Genomic DNA, 18,429 nt, shown 5'->3' with positions numbered 1-18,429 from the left:
TGCAGGCGGAAGCAGTGTTGCGTGCGCCTTTTGTGCACAGCGTTCCAGGAGGCAGTGTTTGGACCCGTCCATGACCTTCACTTGGAAGGAGTGAGGGCAACTGGACCAGGCCCAGAGGACCCCATTCTGGGGAGTGCGTGTGGAGACCTGCAGACCCCCGGTCTCACTGGAGCATGCAGTTCCCAAATCAGAGTTGACCTAACAGCTGAGGCACTGGTAAGAGACAGAGAGGTCTTTGCTGAAGCACCTGTCCAGGTGACAGGTTAAACCCAAGAGTAGCCAGCTTTGTCTCAGAAGGACTTGCTTCAAGACTCACTCAGGACACCAGAAGGTCCTGCAGGTTGAGGCAAGCCAGAGATCAGGAATGGTTGTTGGAAATGCAGGAAGGGCACTTGAGACCAGTTACAGTCTCCCACAAGGAGGCCCTCCTGGAGAAGATGAGCCTTGAATACAAGTGGCTGGGGACAGATGAAGAGTCTGCACTCAAGGGTTTTACAGAAGCAAGACACTGCAGGAGATGCTTTCCATGACTGTGACTCACAGGGACCAAGTAAAGGCACTTTGGTTCATGCAGAGTAGATCCTAAACAAATGCAAAGAATGCAGGAAAGTGTTTAACAAGAATTGCCTCCTTGTCTGACATCAGTGCATTCACACTGGAGTGAAACCTTAAGAATGCCACAAGTGTGGGAAAGCCTTTCATGAAAAGGTAGACTTTGACAAATGAGGATTCACACTGGAGACATGTCCAATAAGTACATCGAGTGTGGAAAGGTTGTTAGCCCCATGCTGACAACATCCATGTACACACCTCATGTATCACCAGCAGATCCACCCTGGCAAGAAGCCCTATAAGTGCAGTGAACATAGAAAGACCTGCAACTATCACTGTTTTTGTCCTGCGTAGCATGACCCAGCCTCTGGGTGCAACGAATGTGGGAATGCCTTTCACCACAACTCTGCTTTCACTCAATACAAGAGGATTCACACCAGACAGAAGCCCTACACGTGCAGCAAATGTGGAAAGACCTTCATCTACCACTCTGTTTTTATTGGACATGGCATGACCTACAATGCACAAAAGCCTTATGAGTGTAAAGACTGTGGGAAAGGTTTTTACTACAGTGTCTCCCTCACTCAACACATCAGGAATCACACTGGAGAGAAGCCCTATGAGTGCAGTGAATGTGGAAAAGCCTTTGCCTACCCTCCTCCTTTTAGTCCACACGCAAAAGGAGGCACATGAGGATCCGCTCTAGAGAAAGAAAACGCTGAGTACAAATAGTGTGGGAAGGCCCTTTGTAACAGCTTTTCCTTCCCTTGACACCCAAGGAGTGATGCTGGGGTGACTCTCTGAATGCAGTGAATACAGGAAAGCCTGAAGCTGCTGCTCACTGCTCACTTAGCATTGAAGGAGTCATGTTGGAGAGAAACTCCTTGAGCATTAAGATATGTGGGAGGGCCTTTGCACGTGCCTACCTCAGTAAACATCCAAGAACTTATACAGGGAAAAGGACTTTTGAATCTAACTAGTATGGAAAATCACTTGGTCACAGAAAACCTCTTACTTGACATCTGAATATTCATGCGGGAGAAAGACCTCTTGGTTGTAGGGCACTTAGAAGAAAGGTCAGTCACACTTCTCTCCATAGGTGTCACTGAGCCCGTTTCAAGATTACTTCAAAAAACAAGGAGAAAGGGGTCGCCTGGGTGGCTGAGTCGGTTAAGGGTCTGACTCTTGGTTTTGGCTCAGCTCATCATCTCACATTTTGTGAGTTCAAGCCCTGTGTTGGGCTCCATGCTGACAGTGTGGAGACTGCTTGGGATTCTCTCTCTCTCCCTCTCCCTCTACTGCTTCTGCATTTCCTCTCTCTCCTTCTCTTTCTCTCTCCCCCTCCCCTGCTCATGCTCTCACTCTCTCTCAAAATAATAAACAAACAAACAAACAAACAAACAAAAAGAGCAAGGAGAAGGGAGGAAGCAGGAGAGAAAACAAAAACAAATGAGTGCACGGCTTCTCTCATACTTCTCTGAAAGCCACGCCCAAGGAAATGTGCATACATTTCTTTCCTTGGGGATATCTGAAAGCTAACAGGGCCTGGCCCTTTATTTGTCCTTTATATACATATTCACTTACAGCTAGTGACAGGAGAGTTGGACAGTTGAGAGTCGCTCTATAAGGATTTGTTGAATGCACTCTTTATTCCAAAACGCTGCCTCTAGTCTTGATGAGCATAAGTCTTTGTGAGAAATATGAAAGCTTAAGTCATGAAATACTTGAAATTTGTAAAAAGTTAGAATATTTAAAATAGTGCCACATAAGATTATTTTATAATTAAGGAGATAAGGATCTACGTATTCAACTGCCTGTGAAACTTCCTGCATCATTTAAGATTTAGATGATTTTGGGGTGACTAGGTGGCTCCGTTGGTTAAGTGCCAGACTCTTGATCTCAGCTCAGGTCTTGATCTTTGGGTCATGAGTTTAAGCCCCGCATTGGCCCCCACACTGGGCATGAAGCTTACTTAAAAAAAAAAAAAAAAAAAAAAAAAAAAAAAAGAGGGGCTCCTGGGCGACTCAGTCAGTTAAGCATCTGACTTCAGCTCTGGTCATGATCTCATAGTTCATGGGTTTGAGCCCCATGTCAGGCTCTGTGCTGACAGCTCAGAGCCTGGAGCCTGCTTCGGATTCTGTGTCTCCCTTTCTCTCTGCCCCTCCCTCACTTGCACTCTGTCTCTCTCACTCTCAAAAATAAATACTTTTTTAAAAAAAGAGAGACTATTTAAGATTTTAGTTTTTTAAATGTTTATTTATTTATTTTTTAGAGAGTGAAAGAAAGTGAGTAGGGGAGAGGCAGAGAGAAAGGGAGAGAGAGAGAATCCCAAACAGGCTCCATGCCTAGCACGGAACCGAAAATAGGGCTCAATCCCACAAACTGTGAGATCATGCCCTGAGCTAAAATCAAGAGTCAGATGCTTAACTGACTGAGCTAGCCAGGATCTTCTAAGGTATTTTTTTTCTAAATCTTCAGTTTTGAACACCCAGCACTCTCAGTTTTTCTTAACTTCTGTCTACTTGCTTTGATTCATTTTGTCTGGGACACAGGGATGGTCCTGGAGCTGTGCGACTTTAGCAGGTGAGCCTAAAGTCTTTCCCTCACATTTTCTCAGCATCTTTAGTCCTCTGTGAGGGGCTTCTCCAAAACCATGTCAGCAGTTTTCTAAAGGTTCAATTGGAGCTAAAACAAACTAAAGAAAATCTAGCTAACTTTAAGGAAAAATTTTTTTTAATTTTAATGAATACAATATATTCATTAAATATAAATATATAGATCCTTTGACATATTAATTCAATTTCTAGAAATCTACTCAAGAGAAATATTCTGACAAATGTACAGAGATATGTGTATAAAAATAATTGCTATAAATTTGTTTTTATAAATGAAACATTGAAAACAGCCTAAGTGTGTATCAGTAAAGAAATAATTATGGTATATTTGTTCTATGAAGCACTATGGAAGGACAATCTATCTCTGTTAGTACTGAGATTAACATATCTCCCAGATACAGTGTTAAGTAAAAGAGCATGATGCAGGAAATAAAACTAGATCAGGAGGGAGAAATGTAATGTTATTACCAGTGGCTCTCAGTGGGAAGTGGAATCCATCAGGGGTGTAGGGAACTTTCAGTTTTTACTTTATTTACTGAAATATTGTTTGCAAGTTCTTAAATGAGCATCACATATTATTTTGTAATAATTGATTCCAATATTTTAATAAAAATAGCACCTTGGAGTAAAAATGACTCCTATTATATCTTATAAGGCCTGACTTTTACAGGATTTTTATTGTGCCTTTAAAAACCTGAGATCAAGGATCCAAAGTTACTTGACCACATTTAATAAATGATAAGGTAGCTTAAAAACATTGAGCTAACATATATGTAGAATAACACATAAAAGAGAGCTCAGCATAGGCTAGTCTTCAACGAACATTCATTTCCTTTGAAATCCTAGTAACTTATAAATACCCTTTTGCAACTGGTTAGGTACTAGATGTCAAGTTTTTAACCTCATTGGATTTGATCACAAGGAAAGTACTCGTTGCTATTAACATCAATGTATCTGTGTACACACACACATACACACAAACATAAATACACGTGTGCAGGCCACAGCTGATTTCTAGATATTTGCCGCAGAATGAATGTGGTTAGGTATACTGGATTTACTTTCAGAACTCATGATACATGTTTGCATTCTGAATGAAGAAATGAAGTATTTCTGCCTCTTTCCAATGTAATATTCATGCCAAGCAATCAGACCTATTTTCTGGAAAGGAAAACAAGTTTGATATCTACTGATTATACCTTCAGATTTGCCTGCACCCTCCCTCACAATATATGTGAATATTTGTTCACATCATTCACTGGCAATCATATACCATCAGAAATACTTTCCCTATTTAGAAATAAGCAAGGAGTGAGATTTTCACACAAGCATACCTGTTACCCACAGGTAAACGTATGTTCAGGCATTTCAGCTATAGTAGTCTGCCTCATAGAGTTGCCCCATGAGAAATGGATTCTGTGAGTTTTGTTCCCCTTTAGCAAGATAAGTTGGCAGCTGTGTCATGATATAAGCAGATTCTGCCCATTTGGGATCAGTTGCTGAAAGTGGGCTGTGAATGAGAAGTGAAAAGACCTTGTAGCTTAGAAGAATGTCTTAGTCCAGGTTGCTATAACAAAATACTAGAAACTGAGTGGCTTATAAACAACAGAATTTTATTTCTCACAGTTATGGAGGCTGGCCAAGTCCAAGATCAAAGCCCCAGCAGATTGGGTGTCTGGTGAGAACCACTCCCTGGTTCATAGACAACTGTCTTCTCACTGTGTCCTTACATGGTGGAAGGAACAAGGGAGCTCTCCTGGGTCTCTTTTACGAGGGTATCAATCCCATTCATGAGGCTTCTGCTCTCATGACCTAATTACCTCCAAAAGTCCTCGCTTCCAAATCCCATCACACTGGAGCTTAGAGTTCAACATGAATTTTGAGAGGACACAAACATTCAGTCTATAGAAGAAGAGAAATGATCCCCTGGAGAAGATCCTGTGAGGGTCATTGAGTAGTCCCCCTGGTCATATAAGTATAGACTAAGCAGGTGTCATTGCCCTGGGAAAGATGAATACAAGACTCTTGGTGTTTCCTATGGTTTTAAAACTCTGCTTCCACTCTGAGAAGGCAGGTGACCACTCTGGGAAATAAGTACAGTAATTTTCCATCTGAAAATGGTGGTAGTAGTCAATGTGACCCACTGCTCTCTGGGAGGTTATGATTGCTACTCAAGAAAGTTATAAGTTAAACTGATCAAACAATGATCTGAACTCATCAAAATGTCTTTGCAATGGAATTTTTCAAGGCCAAATTCAACTACAATACATACATCAGTGAAAAAGTAACTGCACTGGATGGTATAAACTGACCAAATCCATTTCCCTCTACATCTGGCATTAGAAGAGAACTAATACACTTTGGAGTAAGTATCCAATGTTCTTAGACAATTCAATTTAAGGGGCATGGTAACTCTCGAAAGAAGACACTGAGCTTCCTGAAAATAAAGCAGGTGGGACACATGAGTGATCAAATGGCTGGCTAAAAATATAGGGGAAAAATTCTGTATTTCAAGTTTGTGGGCCAATTCATTCCAGTTATAGTTAAAAAGGTGTTTTCATAATGCTACTACAATGTAAGCCTTTTGAGGATATAATTCTTTAGATATTACATGTGGCTTGTTACCTATTTTTCAATGAAGGATTGTGAATGTGTATCTCTCCTTTAATTTTGATAGATACTGTTGAGAAGTCAGCTATCAACTTCTTATCATTCCTTCATAGCTTATTTTTCTTTTCTCTGTAGCTTTTCCAAGGTCTGTTTATATTCTATAACTTCAATACAGTGTGTCTAGGTGTGGCTTTCTTTTTTTTTTAAATCTTTATTTATTTTTGAGAGAGAGACAGCATGTGAGCAGGGGAAGAGCAGAGAGAGAGGGAGACACAGAATCCGAAGCAGGCTCCAGGCTCTGAGCTGTCAGCAGACAGCCCGACGTGGGGCTCGAACTCACGAATTGTGAGATCATGACCTGAGCTGAAATAGGACGCTCAACCGACTGAGCCACACAGGTGCCCCTAGGTGTGGCTTTCTATTTATCATGCTTGGTATTCATAAGGATTTTTGAATTTAAGGTTTCTTCTATTTCATCAATTCTGGAAGTTTTCCCTTCATTATAACTTCGGGTATGCATCTCTCTCATTATCTCTATTATTTCTTCCTGTAATTCTACTTAGATGTATATTGCACCTTCTGACTTTATCGTTCATTTCTCTTAATCTATCTCCCATATTTGCAACCTGGTTCTTCCATGCTTTCAGACTAATTATTTCATATCTATCTTCCAGTTCACTAACTCTCTTTCCACCTGTGTAAGTGAAACTTCTAAATGCCAGTGGTTTTATTTTTCATTTATACAAGTTCTAATTGGTTCTTTTTAAAAAATATACCTGGGGGGGGGGCACCTGGGGGGCTCAGTCAGTTAAGCAACTGACTTTGGCTCAGGTCATGATCTCACAGTTTGTGGATTCGAGCTCCACATCGGGCTCTGTGCTGACAGCTCAGAGCCTGGAGCCTTCGGATTCTGTGTCTCCCTCTCTCTCTGCCCCACCCCCACTTGAGCTGTGTCTCTCAAAAATGAATAAACATTAAAATTTTTTTAATATATATATATATATGTATATATATATGTGTGTATATACATATATATATATACCTGGTAATTTCTTATACTTTAATACCTCTTTTATATTTTGTATCCAACATTTCTAATATCTGAAATTTTTAAAGTTCTGATTTTGTTTCTTGATGTTTCTCTTGATTGCTAGCCAGGACATCTTATTTCTTCATATATTTTGTGGTTTTTAATTTTGAGCTAATGTTAATTGGAATTATATCTGTAGGAATTCTTTAAGGCCGAAATCAAGAAGCACGCCTTCAGAGAAAATTTACCTGCTCCCATCAGGTACCTGGAGAGAGACTACCCAACTCAGACTATTTTGGATTCTCATCTTGGGATTTTTCAGCTCATATTAGTAATGGGAATTCTAGCGTTAAATCCTATGAGAATGACTCATGGCTATGAATTTCTTAGGAGAAATTCATCCTTCCTAGCATCCCAAGGGTAAGACAGGCAGTTGTATACTGGGCTTCCTTTGAGGGGCACTTTTTTTTCTTACTTCCTCTTTTCACCAAGGATATGACCATTGGGGAGCACTAGCTTTAGGCAAAAGTCTTAGATCCTATTTCCCACATTGTTCACACCTTGAGATTTGTCTTGTCTCTCCCAGGTGTAGTTTTCTCTGATTTGTGCCTTCTTGTCATTTCTGGCCTCTAAGAATTTTCCTTTCTTGCCAATACAACTATGCATTTTTTTATATCTAATTTTTCCAATTTTACTTCCTTTTTAGGTGTTTTGCACTAGGAGGATCTTTTTTTTTTTAACACCTAGTATTCCATATTTCTAGAAACAGAACTTCTGTTTTTTCATTTCATTGGCTGTATCAGTTTTCCCCAACCTTTTGAATTTACCCAGCAGTAAACTGTAACAAAGAAAGAATTGCAAGACATAGGCTTGCCAACTTTTTATTTTGTAAAATAGCAATTTGAAAACAAACAAATGCCTAACTACCTCTTACTTTTATCATCATCTCATAACAAAAAGTTGAAAAGACATTATGAGAAGAACAGCCTTTAACTTAAATTTATTTCGCATTTTGTTGAGATTGGTGATGACTCTATCATAGACATTGGTCCGTGGACTCAGCATTTGGGAACCACTAAGCTATGTCATATGCCAAGAAGACTACTCTATCTGAAAGTGTATTCACTGTAAAATCTATTAACTGGAAACTCTAACCACCAACATCAAGCCAACTGCCAACTGGGCTAATGCCATTCAATTTATTTGTTTACAGTTGAGCAAATAACTCCCAGTTTGTGGAAAACAGAAATCAAGCATGGGATTGTAAAATCCAAATCTTGAGTCCCACCTCCACTTGGGAAAATCACTTAAGCTCTCAGCCTCATTTTCTTCATCTCTGACAACATGGATATTTTGAAGACTGATAGGAGGATGATTCTTTGGAGTGATTAACTTCTCCATTATTCCCCTTCCTTACAGAAGACAAACTGAATTTCCATAGGAAGCGTAAACACCAAACTCCACACAATAAAACTCTTTTCAATATGGATCTAGAATAGGCAGTGTGTTCCACTGGATCCTCTCATTCCTATCATGGAGGAAGAAGTGAGGGCCAACTAAGACTTCCAGGAAGATAAAATTGCTGACAAAAAAGATAACCTCACCAAAATGTAAGCTCCATAGAAGCTGAGATTTTGTTCATGACAGTATCCCCAATACCTGTATCAGTACTTGGCACATTGTGAATGTTCAATGAATGAGGAATAAAAAACAAATGAGAGCTTTACAACAAATGAGCCACAATAAAACTATTACCAACATTACCCAACGGGAGCAGAAATCCTGTGTCCCACTTCATAGTCTTCCCCCTCACCAATCCTTTCTCCTCCCTCCTCCCCACCCTCCTTGCCATGAAATCCTTCTCCAACAAGTTCTGCAGTCCCAGAGACAGAACCTCGCTTTAGGGGAAAAAGGCAGAATTAAAGAATAACCTTTTTTAGGGTCCTTGCAATAATTGCTTACACATTGCTCCACGGTGGCTCTGAAGGCCCACAGGACCATCAACCGTGTAGAGGATGGTCAGATAATATCTATGAAGAACAACACAAGTTAACATTCATCAAGCATTTTCATTATACCAGGACATATGCTAATGGCTTTATAGGGATTGTCTCATTTAATTCTCAGAGCAGCCACCGAGTTTGGTACTATCAATCCTCATTTTGTAGACACTGAATCTGAAGCCCAGAAAGGTGAAATAGCTCATCAGGGGTCATATCACTATTACTCTGCAAAATCCATGCTCTTAACCATGGCACTATATATAATACAGACTATATACCACTTCAGAATCTTTGGCATGTGTTATATGCAAGCATATCCATATTGTGATGTGACTTTTCCTAAATAGACCTATTCCCTTTGATTTTCTTATCCTAGTATAAAGTTAGAAAGATAAATATGAGAATAAAAAACAAGTCTAAAAATGAAAATAGGGTCTCCTGGGTGGCTCAGCTGGCTAGGCATCCGACTTTGGCTCAGGTCATAATCTCACGGTTTGTGAACTCAAGCCCCACGTTGGGCTCCGTGCTGACAGCTCAGAGCCTGGAGCCTGCTTCAAGTTCTGTGTCTTCCTCTCTCTCTCTCTCTGCCCCTCCCTGACTCACGCTCTGTCTTTCTCTCTCGAAAAAAAAAAATGAATAAAACATTTAAAAAATTTTTATAAAAAAATAAAAATGAAAATAGTGTTTGAAGTGACTAGAGAGAAAAGAACAAAACTGTTCATTTCTTATATTGTCTTCTTCCTCCTCTAAATTTCTTCCTCCTTAGCACTACCCCCCTCTGTGTGATTATCATTTCTTACCTTCACTACTACTGCAGAGCTTCCTACCTGATCTCCCTGTACCTACTTTAGCCTCTCCCCATTTTATCAATCCTTCAAGAAAGCAAGCATGGGACTGATGATAAAGTGTGATCAAATGTCCATCTTCCCACCTAACACCTTTTTCAATGGCTTCCCTATACTCTTAGGAGAAAGCACAAGTCTCTAATGGAGTCCATAAAGCCTTCACTGTCCAGCCCCTGCCCATCTCTCCAGCCACGCTGACTTTCATTACTTCCACTTCAGCCACAAGGCTTATGCACATCCTATTTTCTCTTGCATGATATGCTGTTCCATCACTTCTCCACCTAATGGTGTCTGACTCATCTTGCTTGCATTAGATCACCCTGCAGAGTGTGCATGTGTCTGGTACATAACAGGGGCTCAATGTTAAGTGAATGAATAAAGGGAATGAACCCATAGTGGTCCACATACCAGATCTGTTGGCATCTACTTTTCTCTTTGAATCCTCCTGAATGATGAGGCTGGAATTCTCTCACCTCCTGCCTCTGTCACAGTTGGCTCAGGATCTGGGTCAGACTGAGCCTGCAGGTGAATCTCATGACCCAGTCCCACTGGGGAAGACAAAGCCTATCCCAGAAGGAAAGCTGCTCAGTGAGGTAATCAGATTGAGTGATCTGCGTCTCTCAGGAAATCTTGAGACTAAGATCAACCACTGAGTGACCAGAGTGTTGGGAAGACACTGGGTGGTATGCATATGCCCTCCTAATTAACTCAGGAATAGTTCAACATCATGACTTCTCCAACAATTAATCAGAATAACAAAGTGAACCATTCCTGAGTTCCTGCTCTTGAAATCTCAACTGCTTTCTCTGGCCTTTGAGGCTCAGCTACCCCTCTGAATTATGTACCTCCATTACTCCTCTCTCGTCTCCCACTGCATTCCAGAGTATTCTCTGTTGGCTGTGCCTGGCCCTTTCCATCACATCCTGGCTGTCAGTTTCATGGCTGTCCTTCTCCAGCTCCTACAACCTTTGAAAAAGTACCCAAATCCCTGACCCTGCAGGGCCAGGAGATCCAATATTCTATCCCTAAAACCTTCATCCTATTAATTAAAATGGTGGAAGTTGGATATGTTGTATTTGAATCTCCCACTTGTACCTGATTAGACCAGGGAGAGATGCATACCTATAGCAGATACTGTAATTAGCTTACTCCAAATTTATTCTAACCTCCTTCTAGTGTGCCTTCCTATGCTGAAGAGTCCAGAAAGCCAAAAACTACATTTCCCAGGCTCCCTTGCAGCTAGAATTCCAGAAAAACTCCAGTTTTACCAAATAAACTTGAAAAGAGGAAGACAGAAAGCACCTATCCATTTGCTGGTACGGACTGAGGCAGAGGCAATCTGAGTCAGCAGCCTCTTAATTCAGTGGCCTCCTGAAGCAGAAATGCAACTGCTTGGATTATAGCTGAGGTTTGTATGACTTTGAAGCCTGGAAGTGTTCTTTGAGGAGAATCCTAGAGCTAGCTCTTTGAGCCAATATTTGGTAATAGCAGTATCTGGTAATATTTCTTCTTAAGTTCACTAGAGTGGTTTCTGTTGTATGAAGCTCAGTCCACCAATACAAAGCTCAACGAGTGCACTGCAAGTGTCTGGGGCACCAGGCACAGGCTTGTTCAGTCTATTTGACCTTGTTCCAGGCCCAGGGGGTTTCTCTTCTGTGAGCATTAGTCCCTGAGCAGCACCCTTAAGACAATATGCCACACAGCAAACCCATGGCCAGTCTTTAAGGGCATCAGACTAAAGGACCATTCCCAGGAATGATCACCCAGAGGCCAGTCCTTAAATTGCTGCTTCTAATTGCCTTTTTCTGGTGTCCCTACTTATGGACTCTGTACTTCTTATTTGTCCTATGAGCCAGCTTATGGACTCTCCCAAAGAACTGCTTGTTACCTACCCCTACTTCTTGGGCCATGAAAAATGTCTTTAACCAATCACTACTTTAACCAATCACTTTACTTTAACCAAACTACTTTAACCAATCACTTCAAATGTAAATCCATATCCCTTCACTTTTCTGTAACTTCCACTAGATTGTGTCTACATGAGAGTGAAGTCAGGGCCTGTTTTGTGGGGTACTGACTCTTAGTGCTTAACATTATGATTGGCATGTAGTAAGTGCTCAACAAATAGTTCTAGAAGTTGTTAATGAATACATACATGTCTGATGTTAATATGGTGTTTCTTGCTAAATTCCAGGATCTTTCCCCAGTTCTCCGACGAAATCCTCAACCAACCAACAAAGCACTACTATAGGGAGAGAGAAGCCAAAAGTCCGCTACTTGGACAAACAGACTACTCTGGAATTGATTAATCGTATAAAAATTGCATAATTTCATGCTTCCTCTGGGAGATGTCAAAATTCCATAAAGGTAAGTTATTGTGTGACCTCTACAGAGCCTTTCCTCCATGTTATGATTTTTGTGGGCTTGGAATTGAATATATCTCACTATTGTCTACTAAGGCATAATTGTAATGAGATTTCTGAAATGCAAAATAAAATTCTTTGGCCATATCAAAGCCCTCCTTGGCAGCTCCTTGTCTTGAAGATTGGCATTCACAGATCTCCAGTTATACCCATGTTCCTGCTCATAGCAAGCAACACACAAATGAATAGCAAATGGTGTCAGAAAAACAATCCTGAACACCTGTGTGTGTTTGTTTGCTTTTGGCATTTCATTCAACTGCTAGCTATAAATTAATTATCCCAGTCAAAATTAATTTCTCCCTCTTCTGTTACCCAATAGCACTTTCTTTATTCTGCAATTATAGCACCTAGTACATTTTCCCATGTATTGCAGAATTAGGTTCACTAGTATACTTGTTTAGGAGATGTTACACCATTTACTCCAAGACTGGAAGAGAAACACAACACACTATCGTTGAGATGAGGGTCCTAGATGGTTAATTAGCTTTGCTCACTAAGTGGCTAGTTCTCACACACCAGGCTCAAGGCACTTGGATTCAAATTTATTCTACAGCAATATTGTAAATGGTATTCATTACATTCATATAAACTGTAATTTTACTACACTGTTACCTAAAGAGTGTGTCTCCAACAACTTATATCAGAATCATCCAGGGTTGTAATAGTACCTGCGGATTCCCAGGCTCCACAGTAAAGCTCCGGAATCAGAGGTCCCTTCTGGAAGAAGGAACACAATAACATAAAATACATTCTAGGACCCAGTCTATTGCATAGTCCACTATTTTACCAATCCCAGGCCTGCATGTTATAGGTGTTCAATAAATTGTTGTTGTTGCTGCTGCCACTTGTAAATACTTTTGCCCCCTGAGGTTTGAGAGCTACTGATTAAGTATATAACACACCATGATAAGATAAATAGTATAAGTATAGATCATAAAAGCAAATAGTAACTAAGTAAACAAAATATTACCAAAATTAAAAAACAGTAAGACCAGTGAAGTATGAACAGTCTTAGGAAACACCAAGGTAGAAGACTCTAGAAAGACATTTAGAGCAGATTATAGCTGAATGGGGTCGCTCAGAATGCATTGGAATTAGCCAATCAGAGAAGCAACACAAACCACTATGGATGGGAAAGCATGAGCTGGCTTGGAGAGAGACGCATGTCTTAGGTGTCAGAGAGGAGCAAGTCTCTCAAGATGGTTTAGGAGGCAGGGGGCAAAGTGCAAGAGGGGAAGTTGGTAGGAGGTGAGGCTGGCAATAATGACTAGGGCCAGACTGTGAGACATCTTGGCCATCTGTGCCTTCCCCTGTATTCTCAGAACTGTAAGAGATCTCAAGAGGCAAAGTGACACAGCTGTGTTCTCACCTACCAAGAGGGAGGGGTGCTTTCAGACACGGAGCTTCCACACGCTCGGGTGTTTTTCAGTGTGTAGTTGTCCTTACATGGCCTTCAGGTGACCATTTTCAGTTACTTGGAGGCCTGTTTCATTAAACAGTCAAATCAGTCAAATAAGAGAGCCTAAATATGCTGATATCTACATTGGCCACTGTGACTTTCACACTAGATTTGTTTGGCTTATGATTTATCTGAAAAGGAACCACAAATGGGGCCATGAGTTATTTTCAGTGTTCATGATTTTAGAGGCCAACAGTAAATTCTGAGAAACCAATTTCCACCATAGGCAGAACCCAGCTCCCGGTGACTGATGGTTTGTTCAAGCTTCAAAATGAAGAAAGCTGAGGGAAGATTGGGTAACAGGTGCAACCTGACCAGATTGGCTAAGGGCATTGTAGAACTTGGCAGAAAGGGTAGGTTCCCTTTCTCCCTGCCTCCCAGTGGAGGAGGGTAAGGGTAGGTCCCCTACTAAAACCTTCAGACTTCAGTCCCAGAAAATCAGGCAGAAGTGAGGTCTGTAGGAGGAAGGAAAAACCTCGCTGGACCACATGTAAGGTGGGCAAGGACTCAAATTGAAGGGTTATTCTGGACCTTTTCCCTGTGGCTCTACTGAGAGAGGAAAAGCACCCCAAGCAGGGTCCTGACACTACTCTCATCTCTTCACTGGCCTGTTTCGCCTCCAGTTGGGTCCTGTCCCTCCGATCTTAGATGGAGACAGCAAAGCATAGCCCTTGGCTCAACATCAACCTGTCTACCTGTGCACTGGAGCTTGATCTTTCCTGCAAGGAAGTCCATACTCAACCATTCCTAAATCCTGACCACACCCTCTGCACAAAGGGTCTCACTGAACCCTCCCAACAATCTCATGGGATACAAACTGTGACACGGAGAGGTGAAGTCATCTCTTCACAGCCATCATCTACTGCACAGCAATAGAGGGAATGTGAACTCAGGTGTGCTGACTGCACAACCATATGCTTTGCTTCAGCTTCTGCATACAGTGGGGCTACTACATACACCATGCTGCTTCCCAGGCAGAAATGAAGCTCGATCATCAAAGCAGCATGGGTTATTTATGGGAAATTTGGAAAAATATTGCAAAAGTGCAAAAAGGAAACAAAACTCACCCACAAACCCACTACTTCTACCTTCTGGGGAATGGTGTAAATTAAAAACTGAAAATTCCTTCTTATTTCTAACTTCAGCTCTCAAAGGTATCCACAGTCCTTCCAGAGTTTTTTCTGCATTGTTCACACAAACATATGTAGATATATACATAACACACAGCAATTTTAAAATAATAAAAAGACTGTGTTTGCACATTAAACAATAAGATTATCCTACACATTGCTTTTTTTTTTCACTTAATATAAATCTATTCAAGCCTTTTCTAATGATTACATAGTAATCCACTGTCTACTGACCCATAATTTATTCAACTTGTCCTGTAATAAATATCTTTGTCCATATTTCTTTATGTACCCGTGCTAGTAGTTCTGTCAGATACGTTCCAACAAGCGGCTCACAGAGCTTGTGCATTTTCCATTTTGCTAATTGTCAGATTACCCAGTGAATCTTTAATTCTTTACTTTATGATGGCAAAGAGGGGAATGTTGATAATGAAGCTACATTATATAATGAGAATCACACATAGCTTAGTTAAGCATAATTATATACAACACTGAACGAGTGAGATAAGAGGGGTTTCTCATGTACATTTCAAACTCTTCCTCACTAAGAAACCATTGGAGAGATCCCCTCGCTTGCTGTGGGTAAGATAATGTGTCTCCTTCTGGCCTCTCTGGAATTCTCCTCTCTGTGGGGCACTGCTCTTGCCCCATGTGAGTGCATACTGGGGTGTGTCTGTCTTGTGCGTGTGCCTTTATTTACTCTTTTCTGAAAACGTACATTCTTAATGCCTATACTTACCCAACCTGTACTTCAAATACCAAATCTCTGCCAACAGAGAAATGCTCTCTGCTGACTCTCCTGCCTGTCGGCCCAGCCTTGCCTGTCTGCTCCAGAACTGGCAAGTCCGAGGGCTCCATGGCCTCTGATCAGTGAGAGAAGGGCAATGCCACAGTTGTTTCATGAATAGTAACTTCTGGATTGAACTTGGCCTGGTCAGACTCTTCAAGTTCCTTCCAGAGTGTTCCACCCCCACCCCTTCTCCTCTTAAACTGCTCCCACTCACCGCCGTGCCCGCCCAAAGCCCGCCTCTGCAGGGACCCCTTGCTGCCAGCCTAAGCTGGAGACCACTCTTCAGATAAATACAAACCCCTTTACTAGACACACACTTCCTGGCATTAGCTATTCCCCCTGCCTGAAAGGCAGTGTAGCCAAATGCAGAACACATGGGACTTTGGAGTCAGAAACGTGGGGGTTTGAATCCTGATTCTTAACCCTGTTGGCTGTGTGATCTTAAGCACCTCTCTGTGCCTGAATTTCCTCAATTATAAAATAGGGGTAATGAAAAAGGAATGCACAGAACCGTTGAAAGCACCTGGTGCAGAGTGCCTGGCACACACAGACATAATAATCTGCAGCTATTCTTAATATCATTCCACCGCCAAGCTTCTCAAGTGAGGAGTTACTGGTAATGTCATCTAAAATTCTAGAATGTTTCAAATTTGGGAATCTTCGTTCAAATTTGGAAGTTTCGTTCATACACAAGCCTTGGAAGAGGTTCTGAATCTGAAGCTCCATTGACCTTAGGTTCAATCACCCTCTGCCGGTCATACTCAAACATGACTGGGGTAGGGTGACTAACACAGCCCCCTCAGGAAAGGCCACATCTCCAAGGAGGGGCCAGTCAGGATCTACAATCTTTAAATACTTTTCAACTCTGAGAACTCACTCTGCCAGCCTTATACACTTAAGAACCAGGATGAGGGCGGGGGGAGGGGGGGACGGGGTGTGCCTGGATGGCTTAGTTGGTTAAACGTCTGACTTTGTCTCAGGTCATGATCACATGGTTCGTGAGTTCGAGCCCCGCATCAGGCTCTGTGCTAACAGCTTGGAGCCTGGAGCCTGCTTCAGATTGTGTGTCTCCCCCTCTCTCTGCCCCTCCCCCTTTCATGCACTCATATTCTCTCTCTCTCAAAAATAAATAAACATAAAAAAAAAAACAAAAAAAGAACCAGGATGAGGGAGTGATGGAGCTGAGGTCAGGTGGCCACCAGCTAGCAGGTGTGCAGGCATATTTGCAGGGAGGATAACCCAGGCTTGTCGTTCCTCACACTGTGGTTCCCAACCTGGGAAGGTTAAGAAATCTTTTGGTTCCTGCAGCACCTGTGAGGTAAGCTCTACTGACGTTACTGAGACAGAGGCCTCAGGTACCATATATCCTGCATTGTTGGTACAGTCCCATCTAGTGAAGAACTGTTCCCCCACCCCAACCCCAAATGCCAATAATACTCCTTTTGAGAACCATCTGTAGGGCTTAGACCTCAACAAGCCTTTATTGTTGTTTCCCATCCTGATGAACTGGCAGGAGTGTGAGGTAAGCTGTCAGGTCTCCATTTGCCCCTCTAGCCTGGAGGCTAGGTTACAGTTTTAGATGCCCCATTCCATGGACACCACATCAGTGCTCCCTGGTCCGCCAGCACAGAGGGGGCAGAAGGCAATTGCATGTTGTCTGCTCTGTAAAGTTTTTATTTCCAACCCCTATGTAGTACCCTTGCTGAACTGCCATTTGGCATCTTGCCTACAGGCTTAAAAAAGTCAACTCAAGGAAAAACTCCAGCCACTGAACCATGACTGTCCCAAGAGGAATATAACCCACTAGTTCCACGGCCCTATAACGCCACTGATTCTTTCTCAGCTCTACCACCATCCCCAGGGCTTGGAGTATGCCAAATATCCACGGTCTCAAAGTCTTATCAGAAGAACCCAAGAAAATAATAATTAATGAGCCAACACTTTCTGAGTGCTTGCTATGTGCCAAGCTCTGGCACTTTACATACATTATCACACTTAATCCCAAGTAGCATAAAATAAAGCTCACATTAGAAAAAGGCAATGTGGTTTGTGCTAATCCTGCCCCTCGGCCTCTGTGGGTGAGTCACCCTTGGACTGAACCTGTGCTCTGGGCTGCTGCATTCCCAGAATGCCTCAGGTGTCTCAGCAGCTCAGGGAGTCGGGGACCCAACACTGGGAGGATTTATCTCCCACATGTCTTCTGCCATTAAAAGAGATAAATCCAGGTATTGTCATTACAGTAATGGCCTCTGTGACTAAGAGGAGTTAAACAGAAAGTCAGTGAATGTCAAATATCTTGAAAAATCTATTCACCATGAAGTCACCTTCTAATGTGTTCTGAGGAAACAATAACATCCATTTTCACTCCAGACACTACTCTCCATGGTAAATAATATCACTAGGTGACTCTATCCTGTAAGTCCCCAGAAATTGTTTCTAATTATTGTCAGAGGCACATCAATTACCAATAGAGCCTCTAGGCAGCCCTCATCATGGCTCTGATTAGAAACATGTTTTACTTCCATTTCTTCTGTCAAGCCTCTCCGCCTTCTACATATTTAATTGCTCCGTCTTGGCGGCAGGACTTCTAGCCTCACCCTCCTCTCTGAACTGTGCCTCTCGTGGATAAGCCAGCATCTCCTCCTGGTCTCAGCCCTGCACCTCACCCTCCCTGAGAAGCACCCAGCACCTGGCAAGGATTCATTCTTGTCCCTTCAGAAAAACAGGAGCTCCGGTGACCCGGATTGAAGCTGACAGAACTACTTCAATTGAAAACAAAGAAACAAACCCATGTTGGGCCAGGGTCTGTGCTAAGCACACCTCATACATTCCCATTGGATCCTCAGAACAATCGTATGAGGGTACAATTATTATCTCCATTCTACATTTGCAAAAACAAAGGCACAAGGAGGTTAAATAACGCCCCCAGGGTCACATGGCTAACAAATGGAGGACCGTCTACCCCCCCCCAG

The 18,429-nt window shown here is 42.0% G+C and overlaps 1 protein-coding gene across 1 annotated transcript; it reads left to right on the top strand.

Annotated features, from left to right (window-relative positions):
* Positions 1 to 468: 468 nt before the first annotated feature.
* ZNF80 (zinc finger protein 80) lies at positions 469 to 1,245 on the top strand. Its single transcript, XM_078432567.1, is given in 3 exon segments — positions 469 to 715; positions 718 to 803; positions 805 to 1,245. Coding segments are annotated over 3 exon segments (774 nt in total).
* Positions 1,246 to 18,429: the final 17,184 nt, after the last annotated feature.

This window comes from Panthera onca, chromosome C2 (genome assembly GCF_046562875.1).
Source record: "Panthera onca isolate mPanOnc1 chromosome C2, mPanOnc1 haplotype 2, whole genome shotgun sequence".
NCBI lineage: Eukaryota > Metazoa > Chordata > Mammalia > Carnivora > Felidae > Panthera > Panthera onca.
Note: the sequence above shows the minus strand (reverse complement) of the source record. Positions and strands in the feature narration are given on the sequence as shown.